General features: G+C 58.3%; 1 protein-coding gene across 1 annotated transcript in view; it reads left to right on the top strand.

Moving 5' to 3' along the window:
- The window catches only part of PRELP (proline and arginine rich end leucine rich repeat protein), a 12,107-nt gene extending 805 nt beyond the window's left edge, over positions 1–11,302 (top strand). The window contains exons 2-3 of the mRNA XM_009272809.2: positions 6,121–7,072; positions 8,939–11,302. Of these exons, the coding sequence (XP_009271084.1) occupies positions 6,136–7,072; positions 8,939–9,117 (1,116 nt within the window). The 5' untranslated portion in view covers positions 6,121–6,135 and the 3' untranslated portion in view covers positions 9,118–11,302. The remainder of the gene's footprint in view (positions 1–6,120; positions 7,073–8,938) is intronic.
- Positions 11,303–13,091: the final 1,789 nt, after the last annotated feature.

Here is a 13,091-nt window from a genome sequence, read left to right as displayed (position 1 = left end):
GGGCTGCGGGGTGCTGCTCCCGTGGGAGGGGGGCTGCGCGCAGCCCCTCGCCCCCGTGCCGGAGTGGGGAGCAGGGAGCTTCCCTGCCCTGCGGAGGGGACCAGTATCGTGCTGCTTTGAGAGCGAGGTGGGAGAGAGCAGCTGAACAGCACCTCAGCAGCAATTTTCAGCAAGCTGGTTTTCTGCCCGAAATTTAGGTGGTAAAGCCCAGCTCTCCTGCCCGGCAGGCAGAGCTGTGCCTGGATCACGTAGCCCATTCCCGGGGCATGTAACACCACTTTTGCTGCCTCGATCACGGAGATTTGAGCCAGCTCTGCTCCGGGTGGGCGGAGAGGTGCAGCTCCCTCCCTGCACCCCACCGTGGGGCGGACTGCCGTGTGGGTCCCATTTGGAGCCGGCTCTTTGTCTCTGCTCTGGCAGAGGCAGGAGATGATGGGAGGAAGCAAGAGGGCAGCGATGTTCGCTGAAGTCCTGGGGAAGGGATTTTGTTGCATGGAAGAGACTCATCCCAAACCTGCCCTTCCCCGTCTGTTTGAGAGTTTTAGGAAAAGCATCTACAGGGCATAAAGTGGAAATTCATCCCCTTGGCAGCTGAATGCAAAGTGTGTCGCACATGAGGGCTTGGAAACTTTCCTGGGAGCCTGCGATCGTGGGCCTTCCTTATGTGGTGCTTGGCCGATGGCATCCGCAAGCTGCTGGAGCTGCCTCCTGGGGAAGCACCCTTTCCTCGGCCAGCCTGGGACAGGCAGCGTGGAGCAGAAATGCAGGGTGGTGGGTGTCCCTGCTCCCCCTGGGAAGGCGGGGGTTGAGGGGCTGAGTGTTTTCACCTGGGAAGAGATAAAAGTGCAGCTGTGGGAGGTTTCCTCTGCCCTTGGGAAGAGGCTGGAGGGGAGGGATGAGGCAGCAGCAGCAGCTGATAAGGCATCAGAGCAGTTTCCCACCCTTAGAGAAAGCAGAGCCGGGGGGACCAAGGCGAGGTATCTGCTTGGAGGGGAGCAGGGTGTGTGTGGGGGGCAGGCTCGGGGGCCCAGCTGTGGTTGCTTTGGCAGCATTTTCTCCTGTGATTTGCTTTTGTCTGTGTCCAGCCAGTTCCACTGTGTGTGGCAGAGAGATCTGCGGGCGGGCTGAGCTGGGAGCAGCCCTGGGAAGGGTCGGGACATGCAGCGAGGGAGGAGGAGGAGGAGGAGGAGGGAGGAATTGCTGACACGGAGAAGGCAGCAGAAAGGTGTTTTCTGCCAGGGCTGCCTTCCCACGGGCCCTGCTGCGGGAGGAGGTTGCTGGAGGGAGCAGCGAACACGACCAGCCTTTCGCAATGAGTCTGGCGACTGTGGTGCAGTGAGGAAATGCTCCTGGCATGCAGAGGGACGCAGGAGCCGTGCATTGCCGTCCCTGTGTCTTGTAGTCCTAGAGCTGAGCCCAAAAGTGTTGCTCGAGAGCCCGGGAGCATGTCTGAGCTGCTCTCCGGTAGGGTTTCCTGAGACACCCATCCCCTGCGTGGACACAGCACTATCCCCGCAAGAAGAAACGCAGCGGGGGCCGAGCCCCTGCGGCTGCCTCGGCTGTGTGCTGGCTCCAGCCCCAGCCAAGCAGGCTGCCTGCGGCTCCGCTTCTCCCTGGGAAAGTGCTGGGAAAGGGCGAGAAGAGTGGGTGGTTGCATCAGGGCTCTGCTCCCCAGGGGACCCTGGGGACGCCTGGGTGACAGCGTGTCTGCCCGCCCCTCGGAGGACAGGCTTGCGCTGTATTTAGCCCTTTTCCAGCATTCCCAGCTCTCCAGCGCCGCTGGATAAAGAACTCCCTGTTTCGGTTACAGCTGATCAGACCCAGATTCTTGCAGAGACACGAACAGGCTGTTGTGGTGGTTGGAGACGAGGGAAGCCGACAAGGGAACTTTGCTGGCTCCTTTCGGTTATTTTTAGCTTGCCCTCCTTGTTCTGCTCCAACGTGCAGGTTCCCAGGCTGGGTGGGGGCATTTTTCCAGCCTGGGGGCTGCAGGGATGATGGGAATTGGGGGTCCCAGTGGAAAAGCTGTGAAGGGAGCTAGCAGGGTTACGAGCAACAGGCTGGAAAGGATCCCTGGTCCAGCCATCTAGTTTCCCCCCCCGGGGCTGCAGGGATGATGGGAATTGGGGGTCCCAGTGGAAAAGCTGTGAAGGGAGCTAGCAGGGTTACGAGCAACAGGCTGGAAAGGATCCCTGGGTCCAGCCATCTAGTCTTTCCCCCCCTCCCAAAGTTAAAAGCTCCCTTTGTCCCTCCCAGCCCCTCCACGGGAGCCGGGATCCCCGATGCATCCGTGATAACTACCCAGAGCCAGCTGCTGCTCTCTGCGTGTCTAACTGTTGCAAGAGGAGGTGGGGAGGGCAGGAGGCACCCAAGGGAGAGCGTCGGGACTTCTGGCCGTGAAAAATCCCCCCGTGACCTTTCCATAGCTCACTCTTGCCCTGGAGGCTGTGATTTTTGCCTGCCCTTGGCACCAGTTGCAGGGCTGGCAGTGAGCACCGTTTGGGAGCTGTGGGTTAGCGAGATGCAGCGAAGATAAACTATTCGGAAAGCAAATGCCAGTGGCATTTGGGGCTGGAATTTCCAGCTGTTGTGCTGAATTTTTGTTAATTGTAATGGAATGATGGAGGGAGCAGCTGCCTCTTTCCGGGAAAAACCTTGGGCTGGCATCTGTTGGGTGCCTTGGTCCTGCACCCAGGCCAAGCTGCTCACCCCACCCTGCAGCTCAGGAGGTGTCAGAACTGTTTTTGTCCATGAATCGAGCCTTTTCTCCACACCAGGCGGTTGGTTTCCTGAATGCATTCATTGCTTCATGATTTATTTCAGTTGCATGGATCCCTTGTGGGTACTGGGGATCTGAGCTGTCCTGTCCGTCGGGTGGTGGTGAGAAAGGTCGAGTGGAGGCATTTGCAGAGCAGGCGCTGCGCCGTGGCTCTGGCCGCGGATTCGGCAGCCAGTGCTCGTGCAGAATCAGGGTGTGGGATTTTGAAATCTGGCTTCTTGCATTCATGCCAGTAAATTCAACTGCATGATGGAGAACAGACTGCCGACTGTGTCGGGTCCAGGGAGAGCTGGCTTTGAACCTTCCAGCGTGTTGGACGCAATTGTAAAGCTTGTGGCGGCCTCAGGCTTGTTGCAAAAAGCTCGGCTGTGGCCCTGTTGAGGACGTTATTCTGGATGCAGGGCTGTTGTGGGGACTGCTGGCTGTGAGCTGGTTTCCTGCAGATTGCTTGGAAGTGGGTCCTGCTTTCCCCAAGGAGGCTGGGGAGCGGTGGGCAGAGCCTCTGCGGGGAGCTGCAGCTTTGCAGGGAGAGGCTGGTGGGGACCGGCAACGGAGAAGGGTCGTGGCAGTGCTGGCTCTGCCTGGCTGTGATGGGCAGAGGGGCTGTGGCAGTCCCCATGGGGACGTGGCAGCGGGTTGCAAGTGGTACAGCGGATAAAAGGGGCCGCATCTGCCTCCTGACACTTTCCTTCTGTGCTGACAAATGCCACATGATGCTGCCGCTCTCCAGCCTGAATTTCTGGCTTGCTGACTATTTCTGCTATATGCTTAGTCCCTAAACATCTGTAGCATTAAAGCCTCATGTGGAGGGGATGACGCAGGCTGTGCGGTGCCAGGTCATTCCTGGAAGGGCTGAGAGCTCAGCCAGCTCCCGAGACCAACGGGGTGACAGCTCTGCCCTGTCCCCCACCTTCCTTGTGACATTGCCCCAGGGTGGCTGCCAGGTGGCCCGAGCTGAGCATCGCTTTGTGAGAGGAGGGAGCCGAATGCCCGGATCGCAGCGTGTACTGGCTGGAATATCGTGTCCCAGCTGCCTCCTCCCTCTGCAACGGGCCAAACACAGACCTCAGCCCCCACTGTTGTGGGTGTTAAAATCCAGGTCTGAGTTTTGGAGCTGAGGCAAAATCCCATGGAAAGGTCTGGGACAAGGTGGGGGGAGAGCCAAGTGCAAGGAAGGATGTGGCTGGGAAAGGAGCGGGGTGCTGCAGGGCCAGGGAGGGGACTGCACGTAGAGCAGCTCCCTGTCACGAATTTGCCTGTTCCCTGCAGCCCATCATTGAATCTGAACTCTTACAACACAGAAGCACGCACGTACATCCCCAAAGGGGACTTACTGCAGCACTGCTGAGCTGAATATCTGGCAGCATTCGGGCCCCGTTGCTATTCCCCTGTTCCTCCCTTCCCCCAGCGAGATGCCAGAGCTCTGATTGAAAACAGCAGGCATGTGAGGCTTGTAGGGTTAAACAGAGCCAGATGGGAGCAGAGCGAGACAAAAAGGAAAGTAACAGGCTGGGCCTGGAGGGGGGGCGAGAACAGGATCTTTTCTTGGAGAAAGTCAATTACTTGGAGCCCCAGGAATGCGTGGGATCGTTTCAAAGGGAGCCGGGGCTGGCGCAGCGCAGCCCGGGGAGCAGTGGCCCATCAAGGGGCCCTAAGGGCATTCCTGGGTGGGATGCGGACCCGGTGGGAAGCTGTAAGCAAAAGGGGGTTGGTGTGGCAGGGGGCTACCCCAGCAGCGTTTGTCTGTGCTGCTTGCTGGTCGGGTGAGGGCTGGGGACATTTCCCTGCTGCTGCCTGAAGGCAAATGCGACGTGCCCAGCTCAGCCCTGCCTGTTTGCAGCTCCCACCGGGCATGCTGAGCTGAGTGGGGCTGGCTGCGCCTGCGTTGCCAGTGACCCCCAGGCATGACAGCAGCGCTGTGCACCAGCAAGCTGCAAGCTCAACTTCGTCGTGTTGCATGGGAGAGAGCAATGAGCCGGGAGAACCGGATTTCTCTCCGGCATCAGCATCACCAAAGGCTTCTGCCCCACGCTTCCATCCCAGCAGCACTGGCTCCCACGGCAGACGCTCCGTTTCCCCAGGAGATCCATCTTCCTCTAAGTCTTCTCATCTTCCTCCCTGTCTTCCTCCCTGTCTCGTCTCACTTGATTCTTTTTCCTACCCTGCCTCTGCCGAGCTTCTCCATCTGCCTCGCCGTGCATCCAGCTCGGCTCTGTTCCTGCTGGGGTGACAAATGCTGCCGGGAAAAGTCTGGCGAACTCCCCGAGGTATCTGCTGCCTGCCCAGGAAGCCCACAGCCTGGCCTGCTCCAGCTGGCCCCGGGGGGTGTCAGAGCATCCAAAGCACCTTCTGCACGGGGCTTTCTGGGGAGCTCGTCTGCAACAAGCTGGATCCCTCCATCCTCCAAGGCACCAGCTGGAGAGCTGCCAGCAAGAGTCTTGAAGGGATGATTGCTGCGGTTCCAGGCAGCAGGGAGGGCAGAGATGGGACCGGCAGCCTTCATGGGCTTGATAACAACCCAGAGAAGAGGGAGAGGTGGCTTGTATAAGGTGTTGGGCTGGTGTCCGGGAGAGGCCCACTGGCTAGGGGCAAGCAGAGACCTCACCTGATCCCTCCAGATCTCCCACTTCTGCTGGGACTCTCCCCCAGTAACGATCCCAGCCCAGCACCCTGTGGTGGGACTGGAGGTGATGGATCAGTTATTTGGGCAAGCACAGGGAGCTGTATAGTCAAACACCTTTGGTATCGCCCAGGTGTAATCTTGCAAATGTCCTTCTTATCACATGGCCTTGAAAATGGGCTGTCCTGCATTAAATCCTTATCCCTGAAGCACAGGACCATCCATCTTTGCTGCCCCACTAACTGCCGCTGGCCTCCTGATACTGTTGCTCAGCCAATTTGCTACTGAATCATTGATTTTTCTTGGCTCAAGTGCAAAATTAAGCCTAATCCATCAAGGCCTCTGAAGGGGCAATCCATCCTTTGGGGAGAGGGCACAGCGGTGTTGGGACTCCCAGGGGGGGTCCAGGCTCTGTGACGCAGTGCTGGGGGTGATGTGTGGAAAAAAACCCAAATTAAAAAAACCCATCACACCCCACACACCCCCCCTGGCAATGGCATAAAGCTGAGCCAGAGAGAGGGGATCTCAGTGACTCATGCTCTGGAGAGGGGTTGGATTTAAAGATAACTTCCAAGGGGAAGGAGAGAAAATAGCAGGTTACTGGCAGGGATGTGGGGTAAATTCCTGCCTGTCAGAGACTGCAGTGATGGGGGAGATGGGAGATGATGCGGTACCTAAATTGGGTGCTTCCCAACCCACCTCTTCTTGTTGCCTCCCTCAGGGAAACATCTGGACCATGAAGGTGGCCTTCAGATTGCTTCTTCCGCTTGTTCTTGTGCTGATCTCGGAGGTGAGCGGGCAGAGGAGGAAGCCTCCCCGGAAACCCACCCGCCCGCCTCCCGAGTTTGTTGAGCCCGTCGAGCCCACAGAGCTGCCCCCACCCCTGCCACCGGGTCCCCCCTCCATCTTCCCTGACTGCCCCCGAGAATGCTACTGCCCCCCAGACTTCCCCTCTGCCCTCTACTGTGACAGCCGCAACCTGCGGAAGGTCCCCATCATCCCGTCCCGCATCCACTACCTCTACCTCCAGAACAACTTCATCGACGACCTCCCAGAGGAGTCCTTCAGGAATGCCACGGGGCTGAAATGGGTCAACCTAGACAACAATCGCATCCGGAAGGTGGACAGGCGGGTCCTGGAGAAGCTGGAAAACCTCATCTTCCTCTACATGGAGAAGAACCAGCTCAAGGAGGTGCCTTCCTTCCTGCCGCCCAACCTGGAGCAGCTGCGTCTGAGCAGGAACCAGATCTCCAAGATCCCTGCTGGGGTCTTCAACAAGCTGGAGAACCTGGTGCTCTTGGACCTGCACCACAACAAGCTAAGCGATGGGGTCTTCAACAAAAACACCTTCAAGGGACTCAAGAACCTCATGCAACTCAACCTCGCCCACAACATCCTGAGGAAAATGCCCCCTGGGGTGCCCAGTGCCATCCACCAGCTTTTCCTGGACAGGAACAACATTGAAGACATCCCCAGTGACTACTTCAAGGAGTTCCCCAACCTGGCATTCATCCGGCTCAACTACAACCAGATCTCCGACAAGGGGCTGCCCAAGAACTCCTTCAACCTCACCAACTTGCTGGTGTTGCACCTGGCCCACAACAAGCTCACCAACGTCCCTTTCATCAGCCCCAAGCTGGAGCACCTCTACCTGAATAACAACTCCATTGAAAGTGAGTTGCACTGGCCCGTCGGGAGGCCACGGCGAGGTCTGTGGGGGAGTGGACGGGCTTGGGGATGGCAAGTGTTTCGTTGAAAAAGGGCATTTTTCACCCAGTGGGATGTGAACTCTTCAAAGGGGGATGCAGTGGTGGGGTGAGCTGGAGGCTCTTTGTAGGTGAACAAGGTCCTAAGGGGGATGGATTTGCATGTGGGGAAGGATGGCCTGAGGATTAGGGTGGTAGCTGAGGAGTGGCGCAAAATTCCCCCTGGTGCTGCAGGGCTTTTCTGGTTCGTTGTCATGGGCAGCTCTTCTTTGGGGCCACCTGCCATCTAAATAGTTACTTCCCCAGCAGGGCTCAGAAATAGGGATATTTAAAAAGGAGAGCCTGTGCACATATTTTAAGAACAGATGCCAAATACGCAGTCAAGATGGTTAGAAATAACCCAGCTTAGCTCTCGAGCTGAGCCTCGCAGAGGAAGGAACAGGGAGAACAAGGCTGTGATGGAGGTTGCCTTGGCAAACCAACCGGGGCAGTTTCACACCGTTCCAGGCAAAGCACTGCAATTTCATGGGAGAGGTGCTGGCCTGTGAAATGTGTAAACATAGCTAGCACATTCGAGAAGAAGACAGAGACCCATTCCTGGTCACCCCAGCTGTTTCTGCTAGTAGAGGTCCAGCAACCTGCTGTCCTTGCTATCCGCGGGGAAGCAAGAATGTGGCGCTGCTGCCAGAAACCCTCCATGTGCACTGGGGAAAGTGTGCTGGGCTCTTCTATTTCTGGCTGCGGTGGGGTGTATGGGGGGCTGCAGGACCCACCCAGGGCATTGCTCGCCTGTGAAGCAGCCGCCGGGCAGGACACCGGTCCCCACAAGTGGCGCGACACAAGCACTTCCACGCTGCGGTGTTTATCGTGCAGTGATGGTGTGTGGCTTTATATGTAAGAGTGATCCGCTGTCGAAGAGGGGCTGCAAGATCACAGAGCAGCTTTAGCGGGCCGGCTCCTGCCCAAACAGGGCACTGAACGTGGGCCAGGAAGGGACGAGCAAGAAAGCTGCTCTTTGCAGGCAAGCACTAACAGCGTTATGGGATGTGATGCTAGGGAGAGGGACAAAATCCTCGCAAAGCCACATCCCTCGTCTCACGGGGTCACCGGAGTCGGTTCCCAGGGAATAAAGACACGGTGATGAACGTCTGGTTCAAATGCCGGTTAATCCGCATTTTATTTAAACACCACCAAACTGGAGCCAAGGGGGACCTTGGGGCAAAGGTGGTGACTGCTGCTGGCTTCACACACACCAGTAGCCAGGTCCTGGTAGGGCTTTCCATGGAGAGATGCCTGTGTGGCCGTGCACATCATGTCCCAGCTCTTTTTTTTGCCTATTTTACCCAGTTTTTATAAGGTTTCAGTCCCTGGAGTTGGGTAACAACATAAGAATCCCCAGGTTTATTTTCTGTAATGCAGGCCCTGGGGTGGGGAGAAACACGTGGAAATCCAGAAGTGAGCAACGAGCCTGCTATTGACGTTATCTTCAGCGTAAAGGTGCTGGAGCATGTTTCCCTGATGTTTTTTTGAAGGCTTAGGGCTGGCTCGGCAGGTTTCATATTTGAAATAATCCCTTTTCTCTCTCGAATGACACTGCAGCTCTCACCGCGCTTTGGCTGAATGTGACCTACTTCGTTTCTGAACAAAAGCAAGATTTCCTCTCACTGGGGCTGCGCCGTCTTCTTGGAGAGGCTGGGGATTCTCCCCCTTGGTAGCAAAGCAACCCCATTTTGGGGTTCAAGAGGCAGGCAAGCAGGGAGGGGGGTCTTTAGCATGCCTCTCTGTCTTCCCTTTCCTCTAACCTGCATCCCGCTTTTCCTCCCCTTCCTGCAGAAATCAACGGGACGCAGATCTGCCCCACCTCGCTGGTATCCATCCAGGACTTCTCCCCCTCCGACCTGGACAGCGTGCCCCGGCTCCGGTACCTGCGGCTGGACGGGAACCTCCTGAAACCCCCCATCCCCTTGGACCTGATGATGTGTTTCCGCCTCCTGCAGTCCGTGGTTTTCTAGCCCTGCCCAGCAGCGCGCCTTTCCCAGGACTTGGCTTTGCACAGAGACTCGACCCCCGTCGGTGTTTGACACGTGGGACCCTTTTTGCCTCCCTCTCCCCCTGCTCGCACCCCGCCTCCACCCCTCTTGCCTTTTCCCCCTTTCATCCCCTGCAGTGGCTGTGGACACGCGTGGCACGTGCGTCCTTGGGTACCGCTGTCTGCAGGACAGCACCGCGTCGCAGCAGCCATCCCAGGTCGCAGCGTCAGCCCGGGGTGGCTGCCACGCTCGCCCCCAGCTCCCTGCCTGTGGGCCCTGCCTTCTCTTCCCTCACCCCAGGCCAGCCCTGGAGCTGGCTCTGTCTCTCCCCTCCCGCCCGGCAGAGTTTCAGGAGGTTGGATTTGGTTCTAGCCAAAAGCATCTCCAGGTGGAGCTGATGAGGGAGCCCAGGGGCCACCTCGCTGCAGGACTCGGGTCATATCATTGCTCCGGGTGGCTGCACCCGGAGAGCCCGCGATGTCCCTGGGAAAACTCCCCAGTGACGGAGGTGGAGCGGGGATGCCCTGGGCTGGCGTGCCGAGGGTGCAGATGGCCACCCTGCAGCCTTGGGGTGCAGGGTGATGCCAGCCTGGCGTATGGGCAGCGGGTGGCCGGGGGGAGCGGGGTCCGCGCAGGCGGAGGGTGGCTGGGTCTGGCGCCGGCCGGCAGGACCGGCAACGACACCTCGTGGCCAGAGCCATGTCCCAGGGCCCCGGGCCAGGGACACGCTCCTCTTGCCTGGGCCCTCCTGGGGGGCTTCAGCCTTGCCTCCGCGCTGCTCTCCAGGCCAAAAGGGTTATTCCCTCATGGTGGTGTGAATTTGGCTGGAGGGAGTAGGGAGGGTGTCCGTCCCCTGCAGCCGGAGCTGGGCTCTCCTGCTCCCTGCGTGGGTTGCACCTTCCCTGTGGCAATACACCACGCACTCTCCTTTGCAACACCAGCCCCCTCCCGCAGCCCCCTCCCCGGCTCTCATCCCTCCCAGGCTCCCCCCGGCCCCGGCAGCATCAGTCCACGGTGCCGCAGCCCCCTCCCAGCATCCTGCATCGTCCCCCTGCCCCGTGCTGCGGAGATGCAGGGCTCAGCGCATCGGCCCCACTCTGCTGCTTCCAGCCAAACCCTGCCCTCCCCGACGCGGGCAGGACCCAAAGCCTGCGGGACCCCGCTGCCAGCGACCTGCCCTGGGCACGGGACCCTCCCCGGGGCAGAGCAGAGCCAGCTGCTTTGCAGTGATGCCAGCAGGACACTCGCCCTCGTATTTAGGTACCTGGGACCAGATGCTGACGTGGGTGTAAACCCGGGCTCTGCTGGGGCTGGGTTGACCGGTGAGATCTCTGCTCTGCTCTCATGGTCCCTCTGCCCTCCCGCCTCGATTCCCACCTCCTGGAGGTTTTACTCTCAGTTGCTTTCTTGAACCAAACACACATGACTGGTTTTGCCTTTTTTTTTTTTTTTTTTTTTTTTTTTTTTTAAGAAAAAAGGAAAGAAAAACAAAAGGGAAGAATTACTCTTTTGGATAAAGCTATTTTTTATTCCCCCTTCTCCCTGTTTTCATGTGTATCGCTTCCCTCTGATAGCTGTACCTGCATATATAGGGTGTCCGGGATTAGGGGGTGTTATTCTCTTTTTTTTCCTTCCTGATTCTCAGGATTTAGATTTAAGGCCAAGCATTAGAGGAAAAAAAAAAAATCCAATTGAAATAAGCATTAAAGTAATAAACCAAAGAAACCAGCCGTTACCTCCTTTGTGTTCAGCCACCAAAACTGACCCTTCTCTGAGACGGGCACGGACGGGCACCGTGTCCCGCTCCCCGGGAATGGGACAGGGATGCTCCCCACAGCCTGGGGACACACCAGCGACCCTGCGAGCTGGGTGCTCCCCCCTTCCCAGCGCTGAAAGGCTCATTAAACCCCCGTGCTAATTCAGGCTTGGTTTTGCATGATAAAAGTCTCTTCTCCAAATCTTCCTCCAGTGGGCTTTATTGGGTTTGACAGGTTTCAACCTTAAACCCAGAGACCCTATGTATATATTTATATATAATGTGTATATATACTGGTAGACTGTACAGATATATCTACAGACATATGTAGTTCTTGACTGATTTCAACTTAATGGTATTTTCACTCCTACTCTCCGCAGCAGTGAAAATAAAATGATTCACAAGGGACCCAGAGCCGCGGTCGGACCTGCCTCTCTCTGATCCATCCTCATCTTCCTCGCTGCGCGGGAGCTGCTGCTTCATTCAGGACCAAATTTCCTCTGTTGGGGCCAACTTTCCCAAGAGTCGGAGCTCGGGAGACCCCAGGGGTCCCTGCAGCAGGAGGTTGGCGGGCTCGGGGGTTGTTTGTGGTGTGCCCTCGCTTGAACCGATGCTGGGTTGGACTCAAGAGCAGCACCAGCATCAAAGCAGCAGGCACGTCTGCAAAGCTCCCCTGCGGAGCGGCGGTGGGCAGGCTTATGGAGCATGTACCTGTCTTAACGAGCACCTCTGCTAATTAAGAGTGCCTGACCTTGGCTGCAGCTCCCAGGGCCGTGGCTGCAGCTGATGGGTGGTGGTGTCCCTGCAAGCCGGCTGGGAGAAGGCCATAGCTGCATGCACTGCATGTCTGGGCAGGTCGTGTGAACTCGGGCTGAGCTGCCCTCACATCAACTTCATGCTCCCAGGGGAGCCAGACAAATGTCCCCAGGGTGAGTTTGCCCTGAAGGGCAGCATGGAGGAGCTCCAGGGTGTGTGTGGGGGCAGCCGGGGGGGAGGCGTCTCTCCCACCCACAGCAATGAGCCCGGATCCGTCCCCAGGGCTGCGGTTGTGTGGGGTGTTCGTGTGTTTTCACACGAGCAGAACGGGTGTAGGCAGTGACTTATCCTTCTGCCCATCGCTGCAGCTTCAAAAATCTCCTCTTGCTGCTGCGCTCCCCACGTGAATCGTGAGTGGAGAGGGAGGACGGCTGTGGGCGTGGGTGCAAATGCATGGGCTGCGGCGTGGGGCTGCTCACGGGAGCATGCACGCTGGCAGGAGGGGGATGCGTGTGCATGTGTGTGTGCAGAGCAGGCACAGGCAGCGAGCTCCCCTTATGTTTTTGTGCTGGAGAACAAAATCTCCATATTTTGTGATCGGGGCGTGAATCATGCGCTCCCGAGTGTGCATTCACTCACTGCCTCCCCGGGCAAGTCAGCCCTGTCTCCCGGGGGAGCTGAGCACCACAAAAGCAGGGGGGCTTGTTTCTTCTCTCTGCGAATAGCCGCCGTGCTGCCCTGGGAGCGGGACCTGGGCCGGCAGCGTGGGAAGCTCTCCCCTTGCCGTGCGTGTTGTGGGGTCACAGGGAAGGCTGGAAACCCCTCGTTAGTGGGGGCTGAGCGGGGCTGCTGGGGTGGGCACGAAAGGGCTCCCCAGCATGATATGTGCTGATCTTCCCAGTGCTGGGGAAGGAGCTGTGGGCCCACTGGGGAGCAGCTGGATATGGCGAGAGGCAGTTTGGAGCAGGATGAGTTGCTGCTCTAATCAAGCCCCCTTGCAGCTGGTGACCCCCCACCCCACTTGTGGGTGTCTGAGCAGGGACCTCTCCTGCTGTGAGGGTTTGCACCAACTCTTCGGGCGATGCCATCCATGCAGGCATTAGCTGCGGCTGCTGAAGTGCCGCTGCCTCTGGGGACAAGGGAAGAACTGGGCATGAGGACGGACACCAGCTCCTTCTCTAGGGCAGCAAAACAGCAGTCCTGGGGACACAGCTGCCCTGGGAACCCCGCTGCCCTGGGGACCCCCGCCAGCCCCAGCCCAGCCCAGGCTTTTGCTCTGCAGCAATTTCCACCGTGCTGGGCTGCCGGGCAGGAGCTGCCCCCCCATCTCCCCCAGAGCTGGAGCAGAAAGTGCCATCCGAAGGCCAGGTCCCCTCCAGCCCCGCTGGACCAAAGCCCCTGCTCCCCGGGGGGGCGGGGGGACTCAGCCGCTGGCCCTGGCCCA

Source organism: Aptenodytes forsteri, unplaced genomic scaffold (assembly GCF_000699145.1).
Source record: "Aptenodytes forsteri isolate BGI_AS27 unplaced genomic scaffold, ASM69914v1 Scaffold142, whole genome shotgun sequence".
Classification (NCBI taxonomy): Eukaryota; Metazoa; Chordata; class Aves; order Sphenisciformes; family Spheniscidae; genus Aptenodytes; species Aptenodytes forsteri.
Note: the sequence above shows the minus strand (reverse complement) of the source record. Positions and strands in the feature narration are given on the sequence as shown.